Source organism: Cladophialophora immunda (genome assembly GCF_000835495.1).
Source record: "Cladophialophora immunda strain CBS 83496 unplaced genomic scaffold supercont1.8, whole genome shotgun sequence".
Classification (NCBI taxonomy): Eukaryota; Fungi; Ascomycota; class Eurotiomycetes; order Chaetothyriales; family Herpotrichiellaceae; genus Cladophialophora; species Cladophialophora immunda.
Window position 1 is genome coordinate 640,038 of NW_015622548.1, and position 12,162 is coordinate 652,199.

Genomic DNA, 12,162 nt, shown 5'->3' on the forward strand with positions numbered 1-12,162 from the left:
TATGCTTTGCACCATTTATAAGCCGCGCATCCCCATCAAGCAGCGCACCACTCAAAGACCGCCAAACGCCTCTTCCGGGGGTGCCACATCAGTCGACTGGGTGCCCCTACAATCAAAGATCCAATGCTTGTAGCTGGGCATCGAAGATAATAGGTTAGGTGGCTGCTACTGTGAGAATTTGTGGACGGCGTGGTTTGGCACGCACCGCCACAGCTCGTGTAAGCAAATAACACCACCTCAAAAGGGGCAAGGGGGGTTTGTTCAATGCGGCCTCGTTGGTGCTCGCTAATGACGGTATGCAGGGTTCTTACATAAAGGCGAGCATATAAATCCACGGCATAATGTTTCTTTCCTTCTGGGGCACAGATGTATAAAGATGCGAGGACGCTGGGTGTCAAAAGGAGGAGCTTCGTGATCAGTCTATAACCGTGAAACAAAGTCCTCTACAACATCGCCGTACGAGAATATTGGATTCCCTGGCTGTACATCTATAACTCAGCCTGTTCGCGACTGTCGACAGTTACTTTCTCCTCGAGAAGATGGCACCCATCAGGTTGGGCGTGATTGGACTTTCCGCTGAAGGGTGAGGACCATTTCCCACGATTCTACTCTGCTTGTTTTCGTTTCCACGACGAACACATCACTCACGCATTCCTCGTCAAACAGTTCCTGGGCCGCTGGTTCTCATTTGCCCTATCTGCTGCAATCCTCGCACTACCGCATCACGGCTCTTCAGAACAGCAGCAGAGCTTCTGCCGAGAAGGCCGTCCAGAAGTACAGTCTTCCTGGCAATGTCGCCTGCTACGGCGATGTGGAATCTCTCGTGCGCGATCCGAACGTCGACGTAGTTGTTGTTTCCGTCAAGACCCCGACTCACTACGGATTGGCCAAGCCCGCGATCGCGGCCAAAAAAGACGTCTTCGTGGAGTGGCCTCTTGGTGCAAACCTGAGAGAAGCAGAGGAGCTCACGTCTCTCGCCACGTCGCAGCATGTGAAGACCATGATCGGGCTCCAAGCACGTCAGAATCCGAGCATCCGCAAGGCCAAGGAAATGGTTGCTTCAGGAAAACTGGGCGGTATCTTAGGGACGACGGTAAACTCTTTCCCTCTCTTCAGACCCTTGCGAGATACTTGGTACCTGGGTTTGCTTGAACGATAACACTGACCATTCGCCTTTTGCAGATGATTGGGTCTGGTAAGATAATGGGTCGAGTAATGCCAGCACCTCTCGAATACGAATTGTCCATCGAGGCCGGCGCCAATCTTGTCACCATCCCTGCTATGCATGCAATCGATGCGCTTTGCTTCGTGCTGGGGGAGTTCAAAGACTTGCAAGCCACTCTGGCCAATCACCGACCAAAGATGCCCATAGTCGATCCGACTACCGGCAAAGTGCAAAAAATCGTCGACAAGACCTGCCACGATTATATGAGTGTGACAGGGACGTTGGCGCGGGGAGGTGTGGCGTCTGTTGTGTACCAGGGCGGTCATTCTCTGACAGGCAATGACTTCTACTGGGAAATCAATGGAACCCAAGGCAGCCTGATTCTAGAAGGACCCAGTGGACTTGTCGAGATGTTTCACCCAACCATCAAGTTCGTGAAGGCAGAGGAAGAGGCATCGTTCAAATCATTTGACGATGGAAAAGGCCCGCAACCGGAGGAGGTCAAGGTGGAAGTCGCCTCCGACTTCGCGTACAACGTCGGCCAGGCTTGGGACGCATTCGCTGGTGCCGGGTCTGGGACCGTCACTACATTTGAAGATGCCTTGGTCAGGCACAAAATGATCGACGCGATTTATAGAAGCAGTGAGAAGGGGACCCGGGAGACGTACATCTAATGTCGTCGCGGTCTTAGATCCTAGGAGCTGCTCAACCTTTTGCTCTCGTGGATTTGGTGTTTGGAGACAACATTTGATGCGAAAAATTGACCGGACAGTTCGAGGCTTTTGTGTGTCGAGTTTCATGCTTCCGGGTTCCGGCAAGGTCTGTCTGACTGATTATTTCCACCATCTTTCAATCATAGGAGTTTTAAGTGACCAGTGACTTGGTCAACCACGCTTTTGGGCCCGAGAACACCCAGTACTGTGGTGCTGCCGGCGGCAATTTGTGTCCTTCCGGCGTCGTGTATGATCCTTGCGCAGAGCCCCAAGCTGATTGCTTGTGCTTGAAGTGTCTCCAACTCCTCCTCGGACTTGACTTGTACCGCAATCTTCGGCTGACCTCCCCATTCCCAACGCTTCAGGAGAGGAGCCGAGGTGACGTGGTTGAGGAGGTATTTGTAGCATGCAAGAGTAGCATGGGAGCATTGAGCTGCAATCTTGCCTGTAACGGAGAGTCAGTCGAAGCACCTAGTAGATTGGCTCGCGAGTCTCCTTACCCTTGCCCATGCCCAGGTCCGTCCTCACAGCTAACACAAGCTTCACCTCCTCTGTGGAGTCCTTGAAATCGTTCAGCTCTTGCCCGTCATCTTCATCTTCATCTTCGTCGTCCGCTTCGTCCTCATCATCCGCCTGGTCGTCGCTCGAGTCGGCATGGACTTTGACGTCATAGCTGTTTGGCCAGCTTTTTCTAGCTTGCTTCGCATTTCCGGGACCACCAAAGACGCCTATGCTAGAACCTTGCCCGATAAAATAGCCTGCCAGCAGGCCCAGAATGAGAGAAGAAACCGCAACGGCTGCGAGAGACGGAGAGCCTTTTTCGGCCATGGTGAACGGACGGCGCGGAAAGGTATAGCCAGACAAAGAGACAGATGTCGATCAAGCGACTCCTCGGGTCCCCAACATGCTCTCGTCACTGATCGCTTACCCCGATCAAGTGGCCCGGATCGTCCAAACAGAGGGATTGCGGAAAATACAGGTACATCTGAAGGCAAACACGCCAAGCAACGCTCTAACTCTTGGCGGGTGAAGACGAGTGAAAACTGCCCCGAGCATATTACCACGTACGGCTACTAGGGTAGGTAAGGACGTGTGACTCGCCCTCAGCTGGCCGCTTGTCAAACCACTCATCTCCTTACCTTTGCTCTCACCAACAGCTTGCGTACCAAGGCGGTTTGTCCGCGGGCTTAAAGATTCCTAAATCCAACATCGGTCAAGAATACAGTAGAAATATCATCGCATGAATCATAGCAATAGCTCAAGAAGTATGGCAAGTTTCAAAGGGTGGCTGCCTGCACCAGTGCTTGTGGCAAGGTAGGCCAATTTTGTCCGTCACATTGAATCCCCATCACTTGTGCTCCCAACGTACGAGGCAACAGAATACGTGCGCAAACGCCCACGGTTGGATAGGCTGGAAGAGCCCCCCAATGCAACAGACACAGCAGCCGAAACACGCGCCAGGCTGGAGCCATTTCCTCAGGCGGGAGGCGTCGGCGCACCCATGAGTGACTACGTCACCGATGAGGAACTCGAGGCTCTCCTAGGAGCCGGCATTCTCAATGGAAATTAATTCCTTTCGCCAGAATGCAGAGTATGCACGAAAGCAACCAGCAGCACTCTGGGGTTATGGCAGCAGCCACGTCCTAGTGGTTGACAAATATCTAGCTCGAACCTGCTAATGGTCTCAGTCAAGAGTGTAATCTCCAAAACATGTTCGACACATCCCACGTGATTGGAGACAGTCGGCTGAGAATCGAAATGGCTATCCAGGAGATGATCTTTCCGATTACAAGGGGACGATGGACTTCCAAACTCCCCATGGTGGTTCCTACGCCTTTTAAGGCCCCTTACAAGTCTGCTAGTTCCGAAACGCCGCTGAATGGAAATCAATCCCAGTACTTCCTCAACAACTCATCCTCAACGCCCGTCCACCTCGCGTACACGGCCAGAACTTTGCCGACATAATTCATCAACCCGCCCTGGAAGCCCGGGAACCTCATGTCACTCATCTCCCCGATCAGAGCGGTGTGCAAGATGCTGTGCGGCATGCCCGTCTCCGCATCCGCCAGACCATCGTTGTTCAAGCCGAAGAGTATGTAAAGGCTCCTCTCGAAGCCTGCGTGCGCCGGCAGGACGAAGCCCTTGAAGGTGACGTCCTTGTCTCCGTCATTGAAGAAGCGGTGGCTGGTGCCGATGGGGATGTCGGCCGATTCCCCCGGCTTCAAATGCATGGGTTCTCTGTTGCCCAAAATCACGCCCAGTTCGCCCTCGACCGCCTCGAACCGCTCGGCATAGCTGGTGTGGTAGTGGAGGGGTGGGCCGCCGCCTGGTTTGCACACGAGGATGGCGTTTGCTTCCTTTCCCTCGCTCTCATATCCGTATGTTGTCCATGTGATTGTCTCTCCTGTGTTTTTGTTCACGATCGTGCGGTGTTTTTCGTCCTTGATACCAGGCGGGGTGTTGCGGTCTGTCTTTGACGGTGACATGGCGAGAGCCTTCGTTGAAGTTGCGAGGAGAAGGTATCGTTGCGGCCGTTTGAGAAAAGTTGGATTGGGACAGCGGGTTTGCGTCTTAAAGAACTGGCATGCTCAATTTGACAATCCTGGGATGGGGATGTATTGGGCCTTTATAGGTATGTCATCCTGCGCTCGTGGCGCGGCTTGCTGCCCAGTCGCACGATCATTGGCATAAGACTATTACAATGAAAGGGCCAAGGTCTCAGCCCCGGTGTCGTGAAACAAGTCTATACCTTTTACCTGCGGAACAAGCTCCAAGGGTAACATCATCAAGCGCAATACCTCCCTTGAATCAGCCACTTGCAAGTCCCAGCTAGACCTGGAGCTGGCACCTCTTGGTTTCCAATCCAAGGTTCGCGTTAAGTACCGCACTGCCTAATCGGGACAACGTCTTTGATTGGGTGTAGCCGCGGCTGATCAAGGGTTGTAGACGAGGCGGGCGACAAGCCATGGTGGCAGTGTTCGGAATAGGAAGTACGTTTGTTCTTAATGTGGACCTCGTATTTATGGAGGTTACTTGGACTACTTGGCTGTCCTTTTCCAATGTCACCTCTTGCGTCGGCTAGCATCGTCACTTGAATGCTTGGTCGTCTGGCCGTTGGCTTGGTGCTGACCTGCCAAGGACCCTCGACAATAACGCAAAGTCTCATACCACTAGCCGAGCGTTCTCGAATAAAGGCGGCATGCGCGGACACGGCTGGTAGTCTGGTCTTCCATCAACCCTTAATGCTGGGCGAGTTATTCACGGCCCAGTAATATTGGCTTCTTGTTGTCGCCTCTTCGGGACGCCCGCTGACAAACAGATTTGAATCCCTCTTGGCTGTCACTACACCGCATCAGCCCCTGCCAAAGATATCCACCCATAGAAGTCAAAAGCGTGTAGACACCCTTGCAAAAATCACTCGCCAGATCCGAGGGTGTTATAGCGCATTTGAATCTTTGGAAGAGCAAGTCCGTCAGGTTGAGCCCTTCGGTGGCATCACGTGACGAGGCTGTCGAAGCCAGGAGGTGAGTCTCGAGGGCCACCGGTAAGTGACTGTCTGGTCATGAAACGACTTAAGAACGCCCCTATCATGATATTTGCATCGGGAATCTCTGGGAATGTAGGTGAGTATCCATCGTACCATGTAAAAAAGATCTGCACAGACCAAAAACGGACTTGAGGCCAAACATGGCGCTTTCGACACAGTCACCTGTCTGAAAGCTGGGGCTCATCGGGGCAGAGTCACTGCCTGCAAGGTATTCGGCAGGAAGGGTCATAAAAAGACATATGGTATATGCATTTAAATGAAGACGAACCTGTCCGGTCCCAAAAAGATCCCCTCAGTTATAGGATGAAATATCTTGTGGATGTTATCGCCCAGTGATCTGCATTGGGCCCCTCCCATAACCATGACAGAACGCCTATTTGGGAGATCCCCCCCTTAAGATCATAGAGCGCATCGACAAGGCGTCGCAGGAGAGGTTTTTGCCCCTCTATAGCTCTGTCTCTGGCGCCCCGGACATTGAAGTTGTCGAGAAGCTCAAAAGCCACACAATGCTCATGTAGGCTACGAACACAAAGCACATGATCTTCGAGCTGATTGTCGCACCCAAGCAATTTCGAATTACTCCCAGCATGTACCTGTCGAGCAGATGGATGGATCAATGACCCAGACAAGCGAGAGGGTTAAGAGAGCGGTGAGGATAGCAGTCTACTTGACGCTTAGATGACGATTGGTCTTCTCTATGGACAGCCACGTGGGAGTTCTGCTTTGCGTAATAACCCAGTCAGAGCCACCACAGCAATGTTGCCCACGTCTCAGGGGATTCTTAAACTGTAAGACATTTCTCGCATCTTGGGATGTTCAGCCGCTCCCAGCAGGATCCCGACCACTTCTTTCGTCAGGTCAGCGTCTTCAATTTCTGCCCAGCCAATCCTTCTTTCCGATGTCCACGCCCTTCATTCTCAATAGATCATACGCCGTAACAGCATGGAAGTAGAAATTGGGCATGGCAAACGCATTGACATAGACGAGTCCAGTAAGCTTCACGCCCTGGAACGTGATCTCGTGATCCGCCTCCTTCCCCTCGAAATCCTCCCGCTTGACAGCTTCGAGGAAATCAATGGTCTTGGTGATTCGAGCTTGCAGCTCGTCAAAGGTCTTCTCGTTGTCTTCCCAGGGGACGTTTTCCACACCGGCTACGCGAACGGCGAGGAATTTGGCGGTGTTGGAGCAAGTCTGGACTTGAAAGGGGAGAGCGGCCATGTCTGGAGCAATGCGAGCTTCGAGGAGCTCCGAGTGAGGAATGCCTTTGGCATCGGCGAAGTTCTCTCCCTTCTTGAGGAGGCTGGAGAGGTTGCGAAGCGTGCGGACGATGGGGACGATGGTCGTATCGTAGAGGTTGAGTGATGCCATGGTGTAGGATGGGTGGAGAGGTGTATCCTTGTTGCTTGGCTGACCTCTTTGGAAGACTGCTCTGCTGCCTTGGGTGTGCTCTCAGAAGGTCAATTTAGGACCGCTGCTGCGAAGTGATTAAATAGCACCACATCATGTGTTTACCGCTGTTCAGGACTCTCGCCGAATCAATGTTGATTTGTCAGCTGCACCATACGTCCAGTGCCTCTTCCCCAACCTGGAGCTTTCTCATTCTAAACAATTTGAACATCAGGCGGATGCATCACGATCAATTCCACAGCTAATTGGCCAGGGAGCGTATTCGGTCTGCAAGCGGAGCGTGAATTCGTCCGAGCGGCCTTCTAGGGACAACGTTGCCGCGGTTATCCTGCAACGAGGTTGCGGCTTGATCCTTTGTGTAGATGATCATCGACATCGTAGATAAGGCTGTGATCTAGTAAGGCTGTGAGAGGCAGCGTGAGAGGCAGCTTCTCCTACAGAAAGATCTTCATAGGACGAAAGCTGGTCGTCGTCGCTTCGCTGGTCGTGATGGCGTCATTCGTCAGCGTCCGGCGTTATGCCGATGTTTAGCCAATGTTCTTCGTCGAATCCATCATCATCCCTCAGCTCAGTCCGTAGTACATGACTAGGTATACTTCGAGTTCCAGTCCATAACCACTTATTCTCCTAGTTCAGTATGAGGCGGACATCGTACAGATGTCCATAACGATATCACAATGAGCCTAGCACGATCACGAACGCTGCCACCACCGCCGAGATGGCACAAAAGCGCCAGATCATCTTCCGCATCTTCTACAGCACCTCGTTCACCGCCGTCTTCTTGATCCTCATAATCGTCGTTGCTGTCACTCCCGCCGACACTATATACGAGTCCTACAAGCGCCGCCGCCTCATCGACATCTTCCTCATCGCGGGCGACTACGTTGTGACTGCTCTGTTAGCCATCCTGATATATGCTTCGAGGCTGTACACAAATCGTTCGGTGCTTAAGGATATACCGAAAACGTATATGCCCATTGAAAAGGAGGACCTGCCGGGACGCCGAGTGCACAAATTGATCCAAGAATGTTTGGAGAAGAGTGCCGTGATTGCATATCAGGCCCGGCCGAGGAGTCGGAGGATTGAGCATGACACGATTAACATTGGGACGAGGATGCTCGCACTGACAAATACGCATACCAATACGGACCAGAATGCCGAGCCAAGTTGGGGAAAGGTCGCGCATCCGGGATGGTCATCACCTGCTTCCAAGGAGTTGCCGGGGCTCGAGTACTGCACGGTCGTGGATGAGCTAATTGATCTGATCGAAGCAAAGGCTGTCAGCCTTGCGCCCGATGATCCGCACTCCCTGCCCGATCCAGACGGCGCGTCGATGCCCGATCCGCGCGTTATCGATCAGCTTGCCCGGAGTAGGACTATGGGTATGAGAGCATACCTCCAGTATCTCATTGATATCGGCGTGGTACCGGATAATTCTCTGACAGTGGCATTTCTCGTGGCGTACGAACGCGCCCGGTTTTCGTCGGAACCATTGAACGACGAAGATTTCCAGAGCCTGATGCGCATGTTTGCCGAGTTACTCCGCAACATGACCCCCGTCGACGTTGAGATGCTCGATCTCGAAGACGACTCTGGTCTGTCGTCTCAATCCGAAACCTCCAGCTTAATCCGTCGGAACCCCTCCTATCGCTCTCGTCCACCAGACGCGGAGACCTCATCCATCCCATCCACCTACTCAGCCTCCGGCTCCGTACGCCACCACAAACTCCCGCCACGCCGCGTCTCGGAAGATTCAGCCCCTTCTCTCTCTTCCTTTGAACAAGAGCACCACCACCTCGACAAGCATGCATCTTCGGAACTCGATCTTGGCTCAGGCGCCCATCGTGTCGACGCAGATGAGGAAACCGACACGCAGTCCGTCCGCGCTGTACCTCCCAGAGTCCCGCGATCCGGCTCAAGACAGAGGCCCGGACCTTCGACAAACGGCTCGAGCTCGAGAATGTTCTCTGCGGTGTCACGGATGAGTTCACATTCGGACTTTTCGAAGTCTCCTTCTGGAGAATCCAACACCGGGTCTGTGCTACATCACGATCTCAGCCGACAGTCTACACGAGGTTCGCGGAGGAGCGGCAGGAGCGGCAACGGTCTGCCTGTCATCCGTCTTGCCAGGGAAGGGGAAGACGGCAGTGGCACGAATAATGGGCTACCGTATCGAATCGAAGTCCCAACAGAACGATAAGTAACAGGGCGAAGCAGGATGGAGATCGATCCCATAATTGTCCGCCCTTGACATAATGATGTGATGATCTGGAATGAACGACTGCCGGGCAACGAGAAGACTCGATGCCCGGTTTGCAGTTGGACAAGGGGCTTCTTGGATATGAAATTACTATGACTTAGATGTAATGTATAGTCAGTCTTTGCTGCAGCATTGATCCGGCAGAAGGCAATATCTGTCCCGGTGTCAGAAATTGTCTCGAGCCTTTGTTTTAATTCGTGGACCGCGAGCGACTGCGTCAACCAAAGCTACAGTACCTTGTACATACTCCCATGTGAAAAGAGGCAGAGAGGTATCATGACAACCTCTGAGCAAAGAGGGATTGCGACGTTAATTCATTAATTCACACACAAAGTTTTGAGCAAATCCGGCCCGGTATCTATCCAGGACCAACCGGTTGCACAGGCACCGGTAGACCTCAGTCAGTTGCCCGTCACAGTGAGACTACTCGCCTTCCTCTCTGCCAGCTCCCCTCCCATTGAACCCCGGAAAGCACTTTACAAGCTCGTCCGCCTCATCTGGCGTCACGCTCTCCTCCAGCATCTGTGTTGCCATGGCTACAGTCTCATCGCTCACATATTTATCCACCACGAAACCCTCCGAGAAAGCCAGTCTCGTGAGCACCACTCGATGTTTATGCACGCCACCGTTGATCACAGAGAGCTTTTCTTGCAGGTTTATCGTCGAGCCGTGGAGTTGTAAAAGGTGATAGAGAAGACAAACGCCTTTGTTGACAAGGGAGGCATGTAAAGTGTGCGTGGTTGGATGGAGCGAGTACATTGCTGAGACCTGGTCGTACAAGCTGCGGACAAGGCGCGCAATTGCATGCGTGTCATTTGCGATGAGGAGGCTGCCGTGATGAGAGGGATCATCATGCGGATGTTGAGACGATGTTATGGCGATTTTGATGAGGAGGTCCATGGCCTCGAGTCGGAGTTGGCACAGATGCTGCGTCGTGTAGGGAAGAACTCCTTCGTCGACGTTGGGCGTTTCCCTAAGGAGAGAACAGATCCGATTCATCATCCAATGTTCAACTTGTGATTGCTGGTCATCGGCACAAATACTGCCGAATGTGGCAGGGAAGATGCTCGTGGCAAGCAAACGAAGCATGAGTGCTATATCAGATATCGGCTGCCAGGCATTGAGCATCATCAGGATGAATTGGTGGTCCATAAGGCGCCATAGAAGAGCGATAAGCTCTTCGTCGTCTGAAACCGCATAGGCGACTGTGAGCATGAGTTCCAAGCAGCTCGTCCCATCAACCTCTGGGTTAATAACTGACTGAGGAGTCTGGCGGATTTTGCCATAAGTGGCATGATTCACGGGTGAGTGTTCAAAGCGTTTCTCGCCGTTGATCGTGATGGTAGACTTTAGGAGAGGTATCATGGCAGTGATGATGCCAGAATCGAGCACAAGCATATCGAGGTCGATAATATGGTTTGCTATCTCCCGTAGAGAGGCAATTGGCTTATAGTATTGTTCTTTCAGTGACTTGGACCACAAATCTATCAGGAGCTGAAGGAGGTCGCCAGGGAGGCGGCGTCCCGCGAGATGAGCAATGCCTTCCCATAAAAGTGTTGAAAACGTCTTCGACAGGTTCGAGGGGAAGGCAAATTTGGCCAAAGCTTCAAAGAGTGGCTGCTTCGAGTCTTTGATTCGATACTCAATGACGGACTGCAGGAATTTCAGATTGCGTTCAGCCTGCTTGTCCTTCCGAACAACCGGAATGACCTGCTCGATGGTTTGGATGGGTTGGGGCGGCGGCGGCATCTCATGTTGACTTGTAGAGCTAGATGGGCGCAAAACAAGCGGTTTCACAGGACTTGGCCCATCAGTTTTCCGTTTTCTCTTACCCGCTGCGGTGGGAGTCGGCGGCTTCGAACGTCGAGCGGATTTCGAAGGAGACATGAGCATAATATCGTCATCATTGAAGCCATCCCGAAGAGAACTTGCGACGCCACGCTTGGGCGTTGTTGTTAGATCAGATTCCTTCTCCATCTGTCTGTCCTTCAGTCGTTGCCTGAGGGTCTTGGTCTCTTGAAGCCCTTGATTGTGCTCTTGCTGTAGGAATTGGTATCGAGTGGTAAGACTGTGATTCTTCTCAGCCAAAGCGTTGAGTGCAGCAGTGTGTTTCGCGGATTCTTCTTCCATGGACTTTTTTAGAGCGCCGATTTGTCGGTCGTAGACTTTGCTTTCCTTCTCAAAGTTCGCTCGAATGATGGAGATCTCGCCCTTTTGCATAGTGACCATATCCCTGGCAGCTTGTAACTCCCGAGCGAGTTCTTCCCGCTCTCGAAACAATTCATCGGCATGGGTATGTGAGGTATCACGAGCACCTGCCGAGATAGCTGTACTGGTTTGTAGAAGCGGAGTATCCAAGGACATTTCGTCCAGTCCTGCTGCGGCGCCATGGTTGAAACCAGCCGCTGAAGTTGTTTCCCACGGACCTCTCTGACCTCGATGGTTGACCTCGCCGAGTGGTGGATGGGATTCAGCACCATATGCTTGACCATACCGTTGTTGGCGGAAGTGTATTCTCTGAGCAGCTTCGCTGACCTGGATCCGGCGTATAGGATAGGAATCTTGATTGTCTACTGGAGTAGGCACACCCTCTTCTCCGACCAGCTCAAAGCTATCGTCGTCCTCGGTCAAATACCTCTGAATAGCTGGATGCGCAGGCTGGGGTCGAGGATTGAACTGTGGGCGAGTCGGAAACTTCGACTGCGGCAAAGTTGTGGACTGTTGTGCAGGCAGAGGAACATGTTTGGTTGCTTGCGCTCTCTGGGTGGACAGGATGGCATGGTATTCTAGTTGCTGTAAAGCGGATTCTGACAGATTGTCGAAATCGTCATCGTCAAAGAGATCGGTCTCGTCTTCGTTGTCGTCCATGCCACTCATGTTTGACCTCCATCGAGGACCACAATGGACACCGAAAGTGGCACAAACGGCATATGTTTACGTGCCGGGGTGCTTTTTTGTGCGCCTGGCACTTGTGTGAAGGCACACCGTTAACCAAAGACGCGCATTCGACGCGACGGCGAGGGGTCGTGTGTGGTTGGTGTCTTTCCAGTGGTCTTCGGCGTCAGCGAAG

General features: G+C 52.6%; 6 protein-coding genes across 7 annotated transcripts; 2 read left to right on the forward strand and 4 right to left on the reverse strand.

The window, feature by feature from the left end:
• Positions 1–334: 334 nt before the first annotated feature.
• PV07_12281 lies at positions 335–2,835 on the reverse strand. 2 transcript variants are annotated; one of them, XM_016399796.1, is made up of 3 exons: positions 2,379–2,835; positions 1,834–2,323; positions 335–1,750 (listed from the first exon to the last, which is right to left on the reverse strand). In XM_016399796.1, the coding sequence occupies exons 1-2, from the start codon at positions 2,704–2,706 to the stop codon at positions 2,019–2,021; spliced, it is 633 nt and encodes a 210-aa protein (XP_016242608.1). In that variant the 5' UTR covers positions 2,707–2,835; the 3' UTR covers positions 335–1,750; positions 1,834–2,018. The 2 variants fall into 2 exon arrangements, with proteins under 2 accessions (XP_016242608.1, XP_016242607.1); XM_016399795.1 differs by having other exon boundaries at positions 335–2,323.
• PV07_12282 (uncharacterized protein) lies at positions 540–1,839 on the forward strand (the record flags this gene model as incomplete). The annotated part of the gene is made up of 3 exons (XM_016399797.1): positions 540–583; positions 667–1,093; positions 1,183–1,839. The coding sequence occupies 3 exons, from the start codon at positions 540–542 to the stop codon at positions 1,837–1,839; spliced, it is 1,128 nt and encodes a 375-aa protein (XP_016242609.1).
• Positions 2,836–3,541: 706 nt separating the features above from the next.
• On the reverse strand, positions 3,542–4,469 carry PV07_12283 (uncharacterized protein). Its single transcript, XM_016399798.1, has one exon. The coding sequence runs from the start codon at positions 4,362–4,364 to the stop codon at positions 3,765–3,767; it is 600 nt and encodes a 199-aa protein (XP_016242610.1). The 5' UTR covers positions 4,365–4,469; the 3' UTR covers positions 3,542–3,764.
• A 1,502-nt stretch (positions 4,470–5,971) lies between these two features.
• Positions 5,972–7,267, reverse strand: PV07_12284 (uncharacterized protein). The gene has a single exon (XM_016399799.1). It carries the CDS (start codon positions 6,791–6,793, stop codon positions 6,293–6,295), a length of 501 nt encoding a protein of 166 aa, XP_016242611.1. The 5' UTR covers positions 6,794–7,267; the 3' UTR covers positions 5,972–6,292.
• A 145-nt stretch (positions 7,268–7,412) lies between these two features.
• Positions 7,413–9,400, forward strand: PV07_12285 (uncharacterized protein). Its single transcript, XM_016399800.1, has one exon. It carries the CDS (start codon positions 7,551–7,553, stop codon positions 9,030–9,032), a length of 1,482 nt encoding a protein of 493 aa, XP_016242612.1. The 5' UTR covers positions 7,413–7,550; the 3' UTR covers positions 9,033–9,400.
• PV07_12286 (uncharacterized protein) lies at positions 9,189–12,150 on the reverse strand. The gene has a single exon (XM_016399801.1). It carries the CDS (start codon positions 11,967–11,969, stop codon positions 9,516–9,518), a length of 2,454 nt encoding a protein of 817 aa, XP_016242613.1. The 5' UTR covers positions 11,970–12,150; the 3' UTR covers positions 9,189–9,515.
• Positions 12,151–12,162: the final 12 nt, after the last annotated feature.